Source organism: Canis lupus, chromosome 6 (assembly GCF_048164855.1).
Source record: "Canis lupus baileyi chromosome 6, mCanLup2.hap1, whole genome shotgun sequence".
Taxonomy (NCBI): domain Eukaryota; kingdom Metazoa; phylum Chordata; class Mammalia; order Carnivora; family Canidae; genus Canis; species Canis lupus.
The window spans coordinates 53,667,899-53,686,749 of NC_132843.1; the positions used below are offsets into that span (position 1 = coordinate 53,667,899).

The 18,851-nt window shown below is 36.1% G+C and overlaps 1 protein-coding gene and 1 pseudogene across 7 annotated transcripts in view; both read left to right on the forward strand.

Annotated features, from left to right (window-relative positions):
- MROH9 (maestro heat like repeat family member 9) overlaps nt 1-17,396 on the forward strand; it is a 98,699-nt gene extending 81,303 nt beyond the window's left edge. For 5 of the 7 annotated variants that reach the window (XM_072830560.1, XM_072830562.1, XM_072830563.1 and 2 more), the window contains 6 exons: nt 1,961-2,098; nt 9,234-9,386; nt 9,488-9,604; nt 10,201-10,303; nt 15,509-15,571; nt 17,119-17,396. In XM_072830560.1, coding sequence (XP_072686661.1) covers nt 1,961-2,098; nt 9,234-9,386; nt 9,488-9,604; nt 10,201-10,303; nt 15,509-15,571; nt 17,119-17,318 — 774 coding nt within the window. In that variant the 3' untranslated portion in view covers nt 17,319-17,396. Of the gene's footprint in view, nt 1-1,960; nt 2,103-4,471; nt 4,645-9,233; nt 9,387-9,487; nt 9,605-10,200; nt 10,304-15,508; nt 15,572-17,118 lie in introns of all 7 variants that reach the window. The other 2 variants (XM_072830567.1, XM_072830566.1) reach the window with 2 other exon arrangements.
- On the forward strand, nt 5,765-7,362 carry LOC140635648 (spermine synthase pseudogene; annotated as a pseudogene).
- Nucleotides 17,397-18,851: the final 1,455 nt, after the last annotated feature.

Below are 18,851 nucleotides of genomic sequence, written 5' to 3' on the forward strand. Positions count from 1 at the left end.
GCATCTGTAATATAGAAAAGCAGCCCCAAAAGATCCAAATGACAAGTATCCAACATTCTTGTAAACTTTTTAACCTCTTTCACACCCTTTTACTCACTGCTCATTTTATTTCTACTTTTTTGTATTATGTTGATCAAAATTGGTCTATTTGCATGCTTTTCTTTTTCTAAGCACAGGCATTAGACTTATAAATTCCATGGTTTTTCTGTTTCCCAAGTCCATAACCTCTGTTTCTACTTTTATTATTTTTTATACCAATTTTCTTTAACATGATCTCATTTCTTATGATGTTTTATTTCTTGCAATTTCAGGAAATAAAAAATTTATTCATTTTTAACATTTACTTTTAAATAAAGTCAAGTTATGCATTTACTTCTAACCACAGTGTAAACATCTATTTCATTTTTATTGTTCTGCAGTAATTTTTTTTGTATGGTTGATTTCCTCTGTGATTTATAATTTTGATCTACAAAATAGAGGAGAATTCTCTTAAGTTAGGGTTTATAGACTCCTTTTTCCACTTAAATTTTCTTTTTGGTTTCTTCTTTTATTATATACACCATGGTTTTTTTTTTTTTTTTTAAAGATTTCATTTATTTATTCATGAGAGACACACAGAGAGAGAGAGGCAGAGGGAGAAGCAGACTCCATGAAGGGAGCCCAATGCGGGACTCAATCCCAGAACTCCAGGATCATACCCTGGGCTGAAGGCAGTGCTAAACCGCTGAGCTACTCGGGCTTCCCAACACCATGATTTTTTAAAGGTGCTTTTTAAATTATTTGCTTTAGGGAAGTTATTGATTTTTTATCTTTGATCAAAATCTTTTTTTGATTTCAAAAAATCTTTTTATGATCTTCTCTAAAGATAACTTTAGGGAACTTATTGATTAATTTTTGTGAAAGTTGTTTGGAATGTTGAAAAGGATATATGATCTGTCCTCCCCTCTCACTTTTGCTTCCTTGCTCTCTATTTTTCTGTGTACTTGTTCTGTCTTCATGATATTTTAAATTATTGAAATCTTTTTTTTTTATAAAACTTTCACTTGTGTTTCTAAGACATTTTAAAAATATGTATATTTTGGCTGCTAGTTACTAGATTCATAAAAAGCTCATAGTAATCACATCTTCATTTTGAGTATTAGCTGTGAAAGACTAAAACTCCATAACCTGGCCTCCACATCATGGCCCATCTGCCCTGCCTAGTACCAATCACAATTAGCAACTCTCTTTTCATTAGTATAGTATAGTATAGAATCATTGTATAGTATCAATCTTTCTTGCTAGTCTATAAACCCCACAAGATTATGAATTGGGACTGTTTTGCTTACTACTATATTCCCATTTACTAGCATAATGCCTGGCCCATAGTAGGCATAGCCTTCTAGTACATAAACATTCACTGCCAAGGAACTCACCCACCCAACTATACTCTGGAAGAAGGAGGTAATTTAAATTGAGTCACTAAGTTTCCAGCAATGGAGAGAAAAAAACAATTTTTAAGTATATACTTAACTGCTAACAATAGGGGTTGGGGTACTGACTCCCATGCCATCAAAAATCCTCATATAACTTTTAACTCCCCCAAAGCCTAACTACTAACAACATAAACAACACATATTCTGTATGTTATATGAATTACATATTGTATTCTTACAACAAAGTAAGCTAGAGAAAAGAAAATGTTGCTTTAAAAAATCAGAGGAACAGTAATACATTTATAATATTGTGGTATAAAATATCCTCATATAAGTGGACCCATGCAGCTCAAACCTTGTGTTGTTCAAGGGTCAACTGTAGATATATACAGATATATATGCATGTATTTCCTATTATGACTGCTACTTCTCCTTCCAGAGAATACAGGAAATATGGGTATGATACATATAATTTTTATGACTGAAGCAGAAATTGTGCATTGGCCTTTACTCTGCTTATAAACATATTGACTCTCTTCTTTCAGCTTCTGAATAACTTCTTCAAAGACCCATTCCCAGAAGAATTTTTGGTTCTCTTCAGAAACTGGGTCAATGATCCCAATCCTGCCGTTAGCAAGCTGAGCCTTCAGAAAATTGCCAGTATGGCGCCAGTTATCAATAAGGCACGTGAATGTGTGATTTGTGAATGCCATCACCATCAAAGGCAATCTGAGATTTGATAGTGCTCAAGATCCTCACTGTTAAAACATTGATATTTCTCAGTTTCTCTAAGGCTAAAACAATTACAAATCCTGATGTTTTATCAATAAAAAAACTGGTTGAAGGGCAGCCCAGGTGGCTCAGCGGTTTAGTGCCGCCTTCAGCCCAGGGCGTGATCCTGGAGACTGGGATCGGGTCCCATGTCAGGCCCCCTGCATGGGGCCTGCTTCTTCCTCTGCCTGTGTCTCTGCTCTCTCTCTCTCTCTCCTCTCTGTGTATTCTCATGAATAAATAAATAAAATCTTAAAAAAAAAAAAGAAAGAAAACTGGTTGAATGAAAGGTGTGGTAAGTAGATTCAGTAGATTAATCACTGTGTGTTTATATTCTTCCTAGAAAATCATTCATTGCCCCTGGAACGGACCGCCATTGCCCTACACAAACTCTGCTTAGAGTCTAAACAACACACATAAGTTAATTTCCCCTCCAACATACACATCTGACACATTAATTCCTATCCCAGAGCACTTGCTCAAGCTTTTTCTTCCACTCACAGCATGCTCTTCCTCTGCTCAAACATATTCACATTTGTCTCCTTTATCAGCTCAAATCAAATTCTGCTGAATATTCTGATTTGGCAATCCCATCTTTCTCAGAGCCACACCCACTATGAGCATTTGCTTATACAATACTCTAGAACAATAGTTCTCTATCTATGATACTTGAACCAGCAGTATTAGCATCTCCCAGAAACTTGCTAAAAATATAAATTGTCAGACCCTACCCCAGGTCTGTGGAATCAGAAATCATGGAGATGGGGCCCACCAACTTGTGTTTTTGAAAGTCCTCCAGGTGATTCTAATAGTTCAAACTTGAGAACCACTGTCTTACTCTCTTGCCTAGTGAGTCATGTGAATACTTCTTGACTTCCAAGAAGACTGGATCTAAGCATGTTTTATAATTCTCTTATAAATTCTTTTTTTAAAACCTTTTATTTAAAGTCCAATTAATTAGCATACAGTGTAATATTAGTTTCAGGTGAAACTAATTTAGTGATTCAACACTTTCATACATCACACATGCTCATCACTAGTGCCCTCCTTAATCCCCATCACCTATTTCACCTGTCCCAGCATAATTTACATAATGGAGTTATGCTGATTCCATAAATCATTGTTGGATTAATAATAAATTTAATAATAAATCCTTGTTTATCTATTAAGCATTGTTTCTGAAAGCTAAAAGCCTGTCACTGGGCACCCATTTTGCATTTAGAATGAAATGAGCCATTGTCCGCTTGCTTTAAATAAATCACAGAAGTCAGTGTACATTCTTTTAGTAATAAGAGTTATTTATTGCATTGTCTAGTGTTCTTCCCAATGTTATTAACAACTGAAAGAAGATTCTGTGTCAAGTTTACGTAGGAGAATAAAAGAGCAACAGTGATCTGGGTTGAGGTCACATACTATCTATTGGTAAAAACAAATTTTCAGCCAGACAGAAGGCCTCTGGCTATTATTTTGGCAAATAGTATTTGTTTATTTCTTTTACTTCTTTTCTTTCCATCCTTTTTTTCTCTTCTTTGGTGTCTCCTTTTCACCTTGCTTTATATTCTGTTGTCTCTGATCTGCAATTGACTGCCATGACCTGGCTCTCAAGTTCACATGTCACCAACACCTGGTTCAGAGATTATACTGCGTGTGGTGTGCTGGTGAATGCTTAACACCTAGCTGTCTGGAAATAATACTAATTGCTCTGGTGTATTCTCATCATGGCTGGTTTCAAGCTATCAAAGGGACATCATTAAACATAGAACTGGGGAGAGATGCATGGTAGTGCATTACTATGTAATATTCTTGCGATACAGATATAATACATGTAAATAACAACAAGGGTATATAAGAGTAAAATGGAGCAAAAGAAATAGGAACTGACAAGTTTCGAATATTTATTACTTTGTTTTATTTCTTTCTAGACTTCTAAAACTTATTTTTAATGGTGACTTTTTCATTTTAACTCCAGTGTAGTTAACCTACAGTGTTATATTAGTTTCAGGCATACCATGTAGTGACTCAACAATTCTATATATTCCTCAAGGCTCCTCAAGATCAGCGAACTCTTAATCCCCTTCACCTGTTTCACCCATCCCCCACGCACCTCCCCTCTGGTAGCCATCGGTTTGTTCTCTATAAGTCTGTTCTAACAATCAGCTTACAAAATTCTTGACAATTGATTTCTGAGAGAGAAGCCGAGCACAGAACTGCACGCTGCCCAAACTCAGACGTGTGTGTTTCCTCATTCCAAAATCCAACTATTTTCCTCTTTTATATATAGGTAGAAAATGTCCGCAGCTTATTAATATCCATCTTAGATGCCTTCTTTTCAAAAGACAAGACTGTTATAATTTGGGCCTTACTCACCCTTCGAAAACTTTTAGGAAAACTGAACAAGGTTACCTATTCCTCTTTGTCTACTAGAATTGCTTCCAGCTACTATCCTCTGATGGATCATGTGAGTTACTACAATTAGATATGTAAAATTATTAAGTTTTATAGTTAATCTGAAGCCCCAGCTGAGACAATGATACTACATTTCAGAATAAATCAACAGAGGATAGTTATTTTGTTCAGAGCTACCATTTCTTCTCCAGAGGCAATATTAGTCAAATAAGTACTGTCTATATAGTTATACACATATGCACACACACACACACACACACACACACACGTAACTATTCTATGAGAACCTAGAAAAGTTTGTCCATGAGAAAGGAGAATCAAAGAGTAGCCTCTGTCTTTGGATGAAAGAGGAATTGTAGCTTAGGGGCTAAATCTTACCTAACCCTAGATCTGGACTGCCTGGGTTCAAATCCCTATTCTGGCTCCTCCTAGCTGCAAAATCTAAAGCAAGTGATTCAGTTTCTTACTGCTTCAGTCTTCCCACCTATAAAATAGAGAGAGTAGCAGGTATATTATGGGCATTAGAGATGACTTGTGTAATGCCCCCAAAGTGTTTGTTATTATCCTATAAAACTCGAATTAAAAGGTTTTTCATCAAAAAGTTGTGGATTTTGAAAACATGTTTTATATGGTGAATGTATTCCAGAAATGTTGGCTGATAGTAACATATTTTAATAAGCAAAGACACTTTGGTATGCCATATGGAATATTTATTTTTTAAAGGATTTTATTCATTTATTCATGAGAGACAGAGACAGAGAGAGAGGCAGAGACACAGGCAGAGGGAGAAGCAGGCTGCATGCAGGGAGCCTGACGAGGGACTTGATGCTGAGACTCCAGGATCGCACCCTGGGCTAAAGGTGGCACTAAACTGCTAAGCCACTGGGGCTGCCCAGGAATATTTATTTTTAAAGAATTCTATAGTGAATTGTTTGTGAATCAGAGAATTATTTTATACCAAATTATTTTCCCCAAATTTGTAGGTACTTAATTATTCAGAATTCATTGAAGAAGGGCACAATATTATTAAGCTATAGAAAGAAATAATTTAATGGTAAGAATTATTTTCAAAAGGATGTAATGATAATAGTGATAATAATGGTGGCTGGATTTATTGAGCATTTACTAAGGACTAGTCACTATTCTAAGGGACTTACATGCACTATCTCACATAATTCTCTAAACAAGTCTATTACTATCATCCAGTTTACATACAAAGAAAATGAAGCAAAGAGAAGTGAATATTTGGCCAAGTTCATACAGCTAAGAAGTAGTTAGAATATCCATGTAAAAAATTATTTTCAAAAGGAAATCACTTAGGGGAAAAAAAAAACATAAACTAAACTCAATAAATAATCAAACCACACCAAATGAAAAGAAACAAAATCAGAGAGAAGAGAAAATTACCAAACATCAATTTACCTTAAGTCATTCCTTGGAGGTAGAGTGTTTGAAAAATATTAGGATATTAATGAAACTATAATACTGTGTTTTTTTCATATGAAAAGAAAAACAAATGATAGACATGCAGCCTCCAGTCTCTGGCGGCGGCCTCCCTCAGGCACCACAAAGGACTTTGCCACCCTAGAGCACTAGGACCACATACACGATGGACTTCAAGCTCTACACTAAAGCTGATGGTGAAACCATTCCAAAAGGCCGCCAGTCCATTTTCCAGGAGTGAGGGATGACGGAGTCAGTACACACCTGGCAAGACCACAGTTATTTAGAGACCTACATAAACAAAAATGGCAGCTTTACTAATTTGAGAATTTACCTACATGGATTGATACTGTCAGACCTTCAGAGTTATCACCAAGTCTTTTGAAAACACAGAAGAAAGAATGAAAGAATTGAGTCAAAACAGTAGTGGACGGGTGAAGCGGTTCCAGGAGCAGCGATCTAGAGATTCTGGCCCACCGCTGATGGTCACCTGGTTGAGTAAGACATAGATGAAGTGGTGTATGATGGAGAATCACCTTATGAAAACATTAAAATCCTACGATTGAAGCAATTTGGAAATCTCCTCATCCTTAGTGGGGATGTTACTCTGGCAGAGAGTGATTTGGGTATACCCAGGCCATCTGTGCAGTGGGAAAAGACTAAAGTGGCAAAGAGGCACTGATTCCCGGGGGGCAGAAATGGGGCATATTAGATGAAATAGTCAAACCAAAACCAAAGATGGTCACTATGGTAGAGATTGCTCAGAAGGATCAATGTAAGAAGTACATGAGTGGGAAAAATTAGAGAGGGAGACAAACCATGGGAGACTCCTAACTGGGAAAGGAACAAAGGGTTGAGGAAGGAGAGGTTGGCAGGGCTTTGGGGTAACTGGGTGATGGGCAATGAGGTGGGCACTTGATGGGATAAGCACTGGGTGTTATACCATATGTTGGGAAATCGAACTTCAATAAAAACAAATGGAAAAAAAAATGTGGTGATGTCTTACACAATCTTAAAGGAGATTGCTCTTAGATTCTAATAGAAAACTGTATTCCAGTATCCAAGAGATAAACCAAAGAAGGGAGAGAGTTTGATTATGTGATTAATGGTTTGACAACCGTTCCAATCCCCATATCTTCAGAAGAAGATCCCACAGTTTCTCAGACTGATACTTGACCTCTCAGTGAAAGTACTGAAACAAGATGGGAAATATTTTACAGAGGCTGTCAGTTTGAGGGAAGCCCTGCCACTCTATGAAGAACAGAGCAGGCATCTGTATTGTCCTGTGAAATTCTCTAAGGAGTTCCTATGTTACTTCAAACTTAGACTGGTGGGTATTTTACACTGTTTGGAAGAAAGCTAAACCTTAAAGACCAGTATTCCTGAATTATGTGTGCTACAAATAGCCTTCCAGACCTTCATATGCTGTACATGATATCAAAATGAGTCAGGCAATTGATTGTGAATTCCTTCAAATTTTCCTTTTTTAAAAATTATTTATTTATTTGTTTATTTATTTTAATTATTATTTAATTAAATATTTGCACTGAACCCCTAGAATGTGCTTTTCAATACTTTTTTTGTAAGGGGGAAGTGTTTTTTGTTTTTGTTTTGGTAGACTTCATATTTGATTGTTTGGAGGAATTAATATCATTGTTTTGTTCTGGAGGAAAGTTCTTAATATTTACCAAAAAGATGACTTAGATATTAAAATGTGGTGCTTATAAGAAAGAAATGAAAAAACTATGAATATTGCTATTCATATCATTACTTTGATTAAAATTGCAAATGAGGGGATGCCTGGGTGGCTCAGTGGTTGAGCGTCTAACCTTAGACTCAGGTTGTGATCCTGGAGTCCCGGGATGGAGTCCCACATCAGGCTCCCTGCATAGAGCCTGCTTCTCCCTCTGCCTGCCTATGTCTCTGCCTCTGTGTGTGTGTCTCTCATGAATAAATAAATAAATAAAATCTTAAACAATAAAATTGCAAATGAGAAAAAATTAAGAAAAATAATAACTTGCTCAAGCATAACTCAATCTTTGAGGGATGAAACTGGGATTTCAGCAGGTGTGGGGCACTTTAAAGCTCTTTCCACTAGTCCAGATAGGCTTTCGATGGTTAGCATATCTTACTGTAGCCCAATGATACAAACAGCTCACAGATGAATGCATCTTGCAGGTGTCATAAGTTTGACTCTCAAATAATATAAGTCCAATATTTTTAAACTGAAAGATTTCTCACAGAAATCTGAATTGTAAATGAAATTCCAGAAGGTTTGAGAATATTGGAGCCCACAAACCTACTTGGCAACAATCTGCAGGAACTGGGTGCCTTCTCTGAGAGAGGTCAGAGCTTTCCTTTGTCTTAGCCTCCCTCATTTCCATGCTTTGTTTAAATGCCAGCTTTGCTCATTTACATCAGCTTTCCAGTGCCTAGGACGTGATTTGATGATGACTGCTTTAGGTTTTCACTTTGATCCGCTTTGATATACTTTCTTATGTCCCCTGGGAAGGGACATATATAGCCATTTGTATTTTGTTGGGAATATATCTGATATATTCCTGAGAACAAAAAGGGAAAAAATTTAATGAACCCATGAACATTTCCTAAAAACTAAAAAGTGGTATTATATTTTTAAAAATTAATCTCTAACTTCCAGTTTTTCTCTTCTAGCTCTTTATAATCCCATAACTTTCCTATCTGACATAAGCAAGCTCTTAGAAACCTAGTTCTACGCCAGTATGTAAAGAGCTCCCATTGCTATTCAATGGCAGTCTGCAAAGACCTCCAGTATTCGAATACACCATATTACCATACTTTAAGTACCTTTATAGAAATTACTTCCAAGATATATGGATTATCCCATTTTATATTTTTAGGACATTATTAAATACTGCCTTCTTAAATTTAAGAAACACTGTTCACGGGGAATTTTTATAACACATTCTGAATTTTGGTAAGCACATCTTTATTTTTTTAATAAGGAGCTGACTGCTTAGACCAAGGTGAATCTTTTATAAAAATAGATGATAATAATAATTATATATATGTATGTACATATATCTACATGGAATATATATATATATGTAAATATATTTAAACATATACACAAAAATGAGATACAGATTTCCCACTGCATAAAGAAAAAACCTCTCATGATATCTTCCAATGAAGCCTTTTTCTGTGTGCATATTCTAGAGTAATGGAGGCATTCGGAGTATGGCCATTTACCACTTTGGTGAATTACTCAAGGATATGAGTCCGTACCCATGGATACTGAATGATATGGTTACTGGAGGCTTGGTGCCTCTGATCCTGTTTTTGGAGGACACAGAGATAAGAGTAGCTAAAGTGAGTCCTGCAATCTTGTTTGTCTTAGTTCTGCAGAAAATTGCAGTGTTTTATGTAACATCAGATGGACAGATCCTCAGTTATCTTTTTCTACTTCACAGGCATGTAAATACACATTGAAAATCTGTGCCTCAGAATTAAATTGGTCAACATCGTATTTGCTCAAGGACAAACATCACAATTTTGAGCTGGTGGTGCTCAACATCTGTAACAATCTCGTAAGTAACCCCGCAGTGCTTACTACCATAAGAGTTACAGAAATAGTTCTAAAGGAGATCCCAAGGGATGAAAGATTTGGCAGGGACAAGAGTGGATCCCAGAGAAGGACTGTGAAGATAACATGTGAGTAATTACAGTTAGGGCTTAAGACCAGAAAAAAATTAAATTTTCTACTTCCTCTTCTCTGACATTGATCATTTCTAATTTTCTTTCTACAACTCACCTGCTTTAATGTATGGATGCTTATAAAGGTAGGAACAGCATTTCAGATCACCAAAAGCAAAACTGGGATTACTTTGCCACCATTTCTGAAAACTAGTACGAACTGCAGTGATAGACAAGTGGGAATGGAGGAATGCTTAATAAAGATTGGAAACACAAAGTTGGGCTTGGGAATCATATAATCAACTGAATAACATCAACAAACAAAAAAGTAAAGAGATTTCTATCCCCTAGTTTTAAATTGGTCCTGATTTGGTATAAGCAACCAAGCTCTTTTTTCTGGAAGCTTCTCCAGAGGGAGCAAATGTGCGTTTTCCAATAATTCCCTCATTTTCCCTCATTTTATTTGTATTTTCTCTCATTTTATTCTCAGCTTATTTCTCATGAAAGCTACATTACAAATTTGATATCTGATACCTTGGGATTCCTGAGAAGCTCCCGAATATATCTGAGAAGAGCATCAGTTATTTTAATAGGTAAGGAAAATTCAATCCTCATTGTCTAATTTCCTTAAAAGGTACAGAATGGGGTAGCAGCTGAAAGTCTTTCTTAAAAAATATAAATTTTCTTTATGATGGACAGCACCTACCATGATGATATCTATGAATAGAAGTTAATGCATATGATTAGAACAAAGTTCTATTTTATAATGCAGTGAGTATTGCTGTGTGATAAAATTATTATACAAAGTGTATCCAACAGGATGAATCTCAAATTTTAAGATAGTGGCAAGCTATTACTAATTATCTCCCTTCACTGCTTAAAAATCACTACCCCAAAAATAAGAATATGAAAAATACAAATACCATCTTTAATAAAATATGAACGTCTGTAACCACAAACTACAACACATGAGGAAAAGCTAACAAATCCAACAGTTTTTTTAAATGTTGTGGGGAAGGGAAATGCAGGATTATTCCAACAGAAGACAACTAAACTTTTTGATCTTGAGCAAACCTGACCAGAACGTTTTTTCCCATTAGATTCTCACCATAAAGATCAAAATTAATAAACCTTTATTTGGAATGACAGGAAGTGATTCCCAATTTGATAATGACCCTTTTCTTGACCCTATTTGGCATTATGAAGTGGCAGGGCCACCAAGAACTGAGGAAATACAGTCATGTTGTATTATAGAGAGGAGTCTGTCAGTCTAGGTAGAAGACAAACTAAACTATGATCATCACTACAGCTCCTCATCTATGTTGATCTTAGAGAAGTAAGGGAACACAACATACAGAAAACCCTGTGTCATAAGAGCTTTATTTCAAACCAGAAAGAGTTCCTGATCTCCTGGATCCTACCCTGAACTTTCCACAAACACTCCTCTGTCTATAATATTGCAAAACCCAAAAATAAGTAATTTAAAAAAGCATTATCTGGGCAACCCTGGTGGCCCAGTGGTTTGGCACCACCTTCGGCCCGGGGTGTGATCCTGGAGACCTGGGATCGAGTCCCTTGTCAGGCTCCCTGCATGGAGCCTGCTTCTCCCTCTGCTTGTGACTCTGCCTTTCTCTCTCTCTCTCTCTCTCTCTCTCTCTCTTTGTCATAAAGAAAAAAAAAGGCATTTTCTTTCTACAGAGATATTTTCAGGGGGGAAGTGGAGGAAAAAAGAAAAAGGAAAGTATAGAAAATGTTTCTGCAGATCAGATAAAAATCCTAATGTATATTTCCATGAATCCAAACATTTTTTTTATATAAAGATCTAAGATATAGTTACAAACACACACAAATATATGATGAGATAATGGTAGCTCAGGAAAAATAAGCTTCCCGTGTATGAGGGGAAGCATAAGAAAAAATATGTAAGCGTTGTTAAAAAGTACACTATGACCAGCAAAAGAGAAAATATATATTGTTGATAACCTAGTAAAAGACAAGGGGTACAGGGCTGAGAAATGCTAGCAAAGGGAATGAAAACCAGCAAAAAACAGTTTGAAAAATTAAGGGACAGTAAAAGATATGGAAGATAAATAAAAGACATCAGTCATCATGAGGGAAATTCAAATAAAAACCACAATGAGATACCACCTCACACCTGTCAGAATGGCTAAAACTAACAACTCAGGAAACAATAGGATGTGGAATAAAGGGAACTCTTTTGTACTGTTGGTGGGAATGCAAAATGATGCAGCTACTCTGAAAAACAATATGGAGGTTACTCAAAAAGTTAAAAACCAAACTACCCTATGACACAGCAATTGCACTATGAGGTATTTATCCAAAGGATACAAAAATGGTGATTCAAAGGGCACATGCATCCCAATGTTTATAGCAGCGCTATCAACAATAGTCAAATTACGGAAAGAGCCCAAATGTCCATCAATTGATGAATGGATAAAGATTTTATATATATGTGTGTGTGTGTGTGTGTGTGTGTGTGTGTGTATATATATATATATAATATATATAAAATAAAGTATGTATAAAATATATAAAATAAAGTATATATAATATATATGTAAAATATATAATAAAATATTTTTATATATGCAATGGAATATTACTTAGTGATCAAAAAGAATGAAATCTTGCTATTTACAACAATGTGGATGGAACTAGAGTGTATTATGCTAAGCAAAGTAAGTCAGATAAAGGCAAATATCATATGATTATGATTTTTGTATTAAAAATGAAGTTCCACTCATGGAATTTAAGAAACAAAACAGATGAACATAAGGCAAGGGAAGGAAAAATAAAATAGATAAAAACAGAGAGGAAGACAAATCATAAGAGATTCTTAAATATAGGAAACAAACTGAGGGTTGCTGGAGAGGAGATGGGTGGGAGCAAGGGGTAACTGGGTGATGGGCATTAAAGAGGGCACTTGTAATGAGCACAGGGTGTTTATATATAAGTGATGAATCATTAAATTCTACTTCTGAAATACTACATTATATGCTAACTTGAATTTAAATTAAAAAGAAATGCATAGGGATGCCTGGGTGGCTCAGCAGCTGAGCATCTGCCTTCAGCCCGGGGCATGATCCTGGAGTCCCTGGATTGAGTCCCACGTCAGGATTCTTGCATGGAGCCTGCTTCTCCCTCTGTCTAGGTCTCTGCCTCTATCTCTCTCTCTGTGTCTCTCATGAATAAATAAATAAAATCTTTAAAACAAAAAGAAATGCAAATGCGCATAAATGATATCCTGGAAGAAGAAAAATTATTAGAACAGAAAAAGGATTCAAATATAATTTAAGAAATAAAAAAAGACTTGATTAAATACACTGAAGTGGTAAATAATTTTTCAAGACACATTTTATACAGAATACAACTTTAAGACATTTCCTAATAAAGTTATGGAACTTCACAGTTAATGAATTCTTGAGCATTTTGGGAAGACAAAAAAGTCATCTATAAATCACAAAATAGTAAATCTGTCATTAGTAAATCTTCAGTATTCAACCCTAAAATACAGTAGACTTGTGTCTACAAAATCCTAAGTAGAAAGAAAAGGGGAGAGAGGAAAGAAGAAGAAAGGAAGGGAAGACGGGTGAAAGGAAAGAAAGCAAGAAAGAAAGAGTCCCAGGGGTAGGTAGGGAGATGAGCAAGGAAGGAAGAAATATGGACAGACTGAAGGAAGGAAGGGAGATTCAGAAAGAAACTAAAATATACACAATATTTCTATGAAATAAAAACTTGCAAATACTACTGAAAGACATGAATAAGATTGAATAAATAGAAAGGTGTAAATATTTTGGGGAAAGAAAGAATCAAAATTTAAAATGTACATGGAATCTATGCACAGAATGAAATGCCAATTAAAATATCAATAGCGGGTGCCTGGGTGGCTCAGTTGGTTAAGCATCTGCCTTCAGCTCAGGTCTTGATCTCAGGGTCCTGGGATTGAGCCCTGCCAGGAGAAATCCCTGCACAGCGAGGAGTCTGCTTCTCCTTCTCCCTCTGTGTTCTCTCCCTCTTCCTCCCTCTCTCTCTCTCAAATAAATAAAATCATAAATAAATAAATAAATAAATAAATAAATAAATAAATATCAGTAGGGCTTTCTTTTCTCAAAAGTGACATATTGATTCTAAAATTAATGTAGAATTTAACACACAAGAATATCTGGTAAATTCTGACAAAAAAAAGAGACAGAGACAGAGAGGACTAGCTGTATCAGTTATTAATATAGCTACGGTGCTTAAAATCACAGGGAATGAATAGAAAAACAAATAGAACAAAATACCATCCAGAAATAACCATAAAAACATGCAATACTTTAAAATGAATCATTGGCTTCAACGATGAAAATATAGAATATTCCTTATACAGCTTAGGGACACCTGGTGAACCATCTGGAATTTTAAAAATTTATTTTATGCCTATCTTACTTCTTACTTTAAATAAATTCGAGATAGTCAAAGGCTCAAATGTTGAAAATAAAACCATAATAATGACAAGCAAAATTAGAATAGTGTGGGAGAATTTGCTTTATAATCATGCAGTGAGGGGCACCTGGGTGGCCCAGTGGTTGAGCATCTGCCTTTGGCTTAGGTTGTGATCCCAGGGTCCTGGGATTGAGTCCCATATCAGGCTACTCACAGAGAGCCTGTTTCTCCCTCTGCCTATGTCTCCGCCTCTCTCTGTGTCCCTCATGAATAAACAAATAAAATCTTTTTAAAAAAATAATGTAGTGGGTAGATCTTTCCAAGGTAAAAAGTCAAATCTAGGAACCAGAAGAAAAGATTGACCATCTATGAAAAAAGTAAATATTTCTACGGGGAAAAACCACTATAAACAGAGTGAAAAACCAAACTGAGATGAAATACTTATGACACCACAAATGAAGGGTGGTTCTTCCTTACAATCATAAGAAAAGACAACTCATTAGAAATATGGACACTGAACATGATAAAATTATTTGGCTCAGAAACGTGAAATTTTCATAACTTCATCCAAAAAAGTGATGCACATTGAAATGATGAAATGTTTCCATTCATCAAATTGACAAAGATGATAGAATGAAGCCAGAACACTGACCCCAACACAACTTATAAGTGACTCTGCACAGCAGTAGGGAAAGGACAGATTTTCTTTTAATGGTACTGGGTTAATTACACAGGTATATGAAAAATATTGACTCCTACTTTATGCAGCATAATTACAATTAAGTCTACAATCCCAATGAGTAAAAGGTAAAACAATAAAGCTTCTAGAGGAAAATATAGGTAGGACATCAATATGACCTTGAAACAGCAAAGATTTCCTATCCAGACTCCAAAATTCACTAACCCTAAATAAAGAGATGGTGAATGGACTGCATTAAAATTAGAGCTTCTGTTATATATATATAATACTATAATGTATATAATATATTAGGAAAAATACAAATGGAAAAGTTTAGCCCCAAAGTAGAAGGAGATATTTATGTCATGTAACATTTTAAAAAGATTAGTATGATTAGTATCCTGAATAAAAATGCCTACAGATGTATAAATAAAAGACAACTCAATATAAAAACAGGCAAGAGAATAGACTAATTATGATTTGTGCACATTTATACACATAAATATATCCCAATAAAGAGTTTCATTAAATAATAATTATTTGATAGCACTGAAAGATGTATTAAGGATAATCTAGAGATGCTTTGCTTTGGAGAAAGCTATAAAGGAAGCCAGATAGAGGATGCATTTTCATAATGTATTTTGGGGTAACTTTATTTTTACTTTGTGCACAGGGTACTTGACAAAATTAGGCAGCCATTTACTGCTCAGAGAAGAAATTGAAGTCATGCTTGATGGTAAGTGTTGAAGTTATGGTGAAATCTGTATATATAAATCTAAGTGAATTCACTATTTGTGATTCAGTTCACATATATGTTCTGTAATGGTATGAGGGATGGGAAGAGGAGAGTAAGGGTGAATCAATGGAAGGACTAGGTTAGAGGGCATCTTTTCTTCTTTTCCCTCCCTGGTTCCTTTCCCGTTCCTTTTCTTCCCTTCCTTTCTGTGTATGTGTGCACTTAAATCTAACTATCCCTCTCATTATTTGAGACCTAACTATTATCCTAGAACCTTTAAAAACTACAGAGTTGAAGATTTATTCACTCATTCACCTATCCAACAAATATTTTTCTGGCATTTACTATGTGACAGCACTATTCCAGCTGTGGAGCATATAGCAGCAAATAAAGCAAAGTCCCTTCCCTCAGAGAATTTTAGAGGACAGCAATGCACACTTGCGCCAGAGGGAATGAAAGAAGGAAAATGTTTGCTCTCAAAATGTCTGAATCTTTGGCATCTCTCTCTAAGCCTCTATATCCTCCCCAGGATCAGAGGTAGAAAATGGTAGCAGCCTTCCTTCCTTCCTTTTTGTGTGTGTGTCATAGACTTTATTTTTTGGAGAAGGTTTAGATTTAGAGCAAAACTGAGAGGAAGGTACACAGATTTCCCAGATGCCTTCTGCCCCCACATACACACCTCCCCACCATGGCATGTTTGTTACAACTGATGAACCTACACTGACACATCATTATTCTCTTTTCTTTTCCACTTGCTAACTAACCCATTCACTCGTTTATTTGATACATACTTATTGACTGCCTGCAAACTCTAAGCACGGAAATTCTGCCTCCATGTTCCTCAGAATCTTTTTCTTCTTTCTCTCCTCCTTCACTTCCTTCTCCTTTTCCTCTCTCTTTACCACATCTGTCCTGATTTCCTCTCTCTATTTCTTTTTGTTAAGAAGAAAATAACTCCCACAAGCCCCATAACTGGATAGAATGATATTAGCATTTTGGTATATCTATTATCTCAGATATATTTAAAGAATAAAAGCTATTAGATGTTTATTTTTTAACTATCATAAGTGTTGTATAACTCTTTCACTTCTTCATATATGTTCATGCCAAGAGACATGGGTTCATGTTAACATGTGTGCTATTTCATTTTATGATATGCCTAATTCTTACATGGTTCCCTGTTGCTGAACATTGAGACTGATTCCAACTTTTTTTCATTATTATGAGCACTATTGAACCTCTTCATGAATATATATATATGATATAATATATATATTATATATATTTACTCAGCGCATGATAGGCATTTGTTAAATATTTTGTGAGTATTCCTGTTTTGTTTTGTTTTTGCTTTTGTTTTTGTTTTATCGAGGTCTGGTGGGGATAGTGGATAAAACTTCCTGGATGCTTCTAGTCAAAATAATGAAAATTGGGGGGTCAAGAGAAGAGAAGGAGAGACTCTGAAAGGTTGTAGTGCTCTGAAAGGTTGTAGTGCTTCTAGACCAGGAGAGAGATGTCTTGAACTAAAGACCTTTCTGCTCTTACAGCTATTGACCCAGTGCTTCGAGATGAAGACCCTGTGATCAGGGAGTTGGCAGAAATTACCTACAGAGACTTTAAGGAAATGTCCCTTAAATTGACCTCCTCAAATTTTAAACAAATCTTCCGAAGACTATTTAGCCTTATATACTTAAAAAAATTGAAGCCTCTTTATAACTGGCCTGACAACCTGGCAGACAGTCTCTGAAGATTAAGGAAACCAAGAATGACAAGGAACTCCTTCCAGATGTGAATTATGACTTATTTGGTAAAGAATGAGAAGTTATTCTCTGACTTGAAGCATATTTCAGAAGAGAAATGATTTTCCTTTCCCTCTTGATAACTTGAGTCTATATGCACATGCTTTTCTGAAGGGTGCTAAAAGCCTTTCCTGTTACTTAATTCTCTATTCAAATATAGAAATCCATTGTCTTTCTATATTTGACAGTGATCAGAAGACTTACTTCATCAAACCCACTAATAAAATTGAAAAGTATATAAGCAAAGTGTTTGATGAGAAGCGCTTGGATTTAGATCCAATCAGTAAGCATCTATTGAACACTGGTACTATGCTAGGCAGTGGGGACATTTGGATAATATAAACAAGGTTCCTGTTATCAGGCCACAGTCTAGTGATACACACTGTGGCTATTTCCCTCCTGCTGGGACAAATACTGCCTAGAGTAGTATTCACAAAGGAAGAAATAGAACTTGAATGGAAGGAGGAGGGAAATGTATTCCAGGTGGAGTCACTGAGGCAAGAAAAGTGTTGAGGGGAAACTGGAGACTTTGTCATGGACGCAGGTAGGCAAGGCAAAAACAGGGAGTCCTGAGGCCTGAAGGGAAGATGATCCCATGCTAATCACTTTAAACTTTTTGAAATAAAAATTGGGTAACTTGTCATAGTGGTGACCCATTGCCCTCAGGATCTAGTCTAACACTGTCCTGACCCATCAGAAAGTCCTCAGTGATCTTGCTTGACCTGTGGCTTAGGCTCATCTTTCACTCCTCTCATCATAATCTCCTCTCAGCCTGCTCTCCCTCTCTAACATCAACTCCTCCAGTCACAGGAAATTACTTGTAGTTAGATGAAAGCCCCCAATGATTCAAGTGTTTTGTATTTTTAATGTGTCAACTTGCATTGCATGTATGTTTTCACTTCTCTGCGGGCCCACCTCGCTGGTGTAGGGCAGCAACCACTGCATCTGCTCTGGGGTCCTCCTTTAGCTTCTCTGACTTCTGAGCCAGTAGTTTTAGTTCTGTTGACAAAGGATACCAGCTTCTCCTATGAGAAACGCACATCATCAACACCATCAATGGTAAAGGCCATGGGAGATTAACACAGTTCCAAGATTGTGGGCTCTATCCTGTCCTCTCCTATCCCCACTTTGCATTCCCCTTCCTTTACCAACTGCATGCCCTACAGACTTCAAGCTCCAGCACCAATGTGAAGACAACAGCCTTGCAAATACTACTTAGGCTGCAATTGCTTGCAGTCAAATCCCTGATTCTGCCTCTCTAGTTGATCCTTGGCTCATGTATCTGAGATGCATTTTCCAGACCCCTTTGATCAAGTAGGTGAGTGTTGCTCCTATTTATTGCCTTAATGTTCTGTGTAGCTTTCATTGTATTTACCAGCCTATAGTGAAATTACTAATTTTTTCTTTTCCTGCTCCACAAAATTGAAGGTACTTTTTAAAATTTCATTTATTTATTCATGAGAGACAGAGAGAGAGAGAGA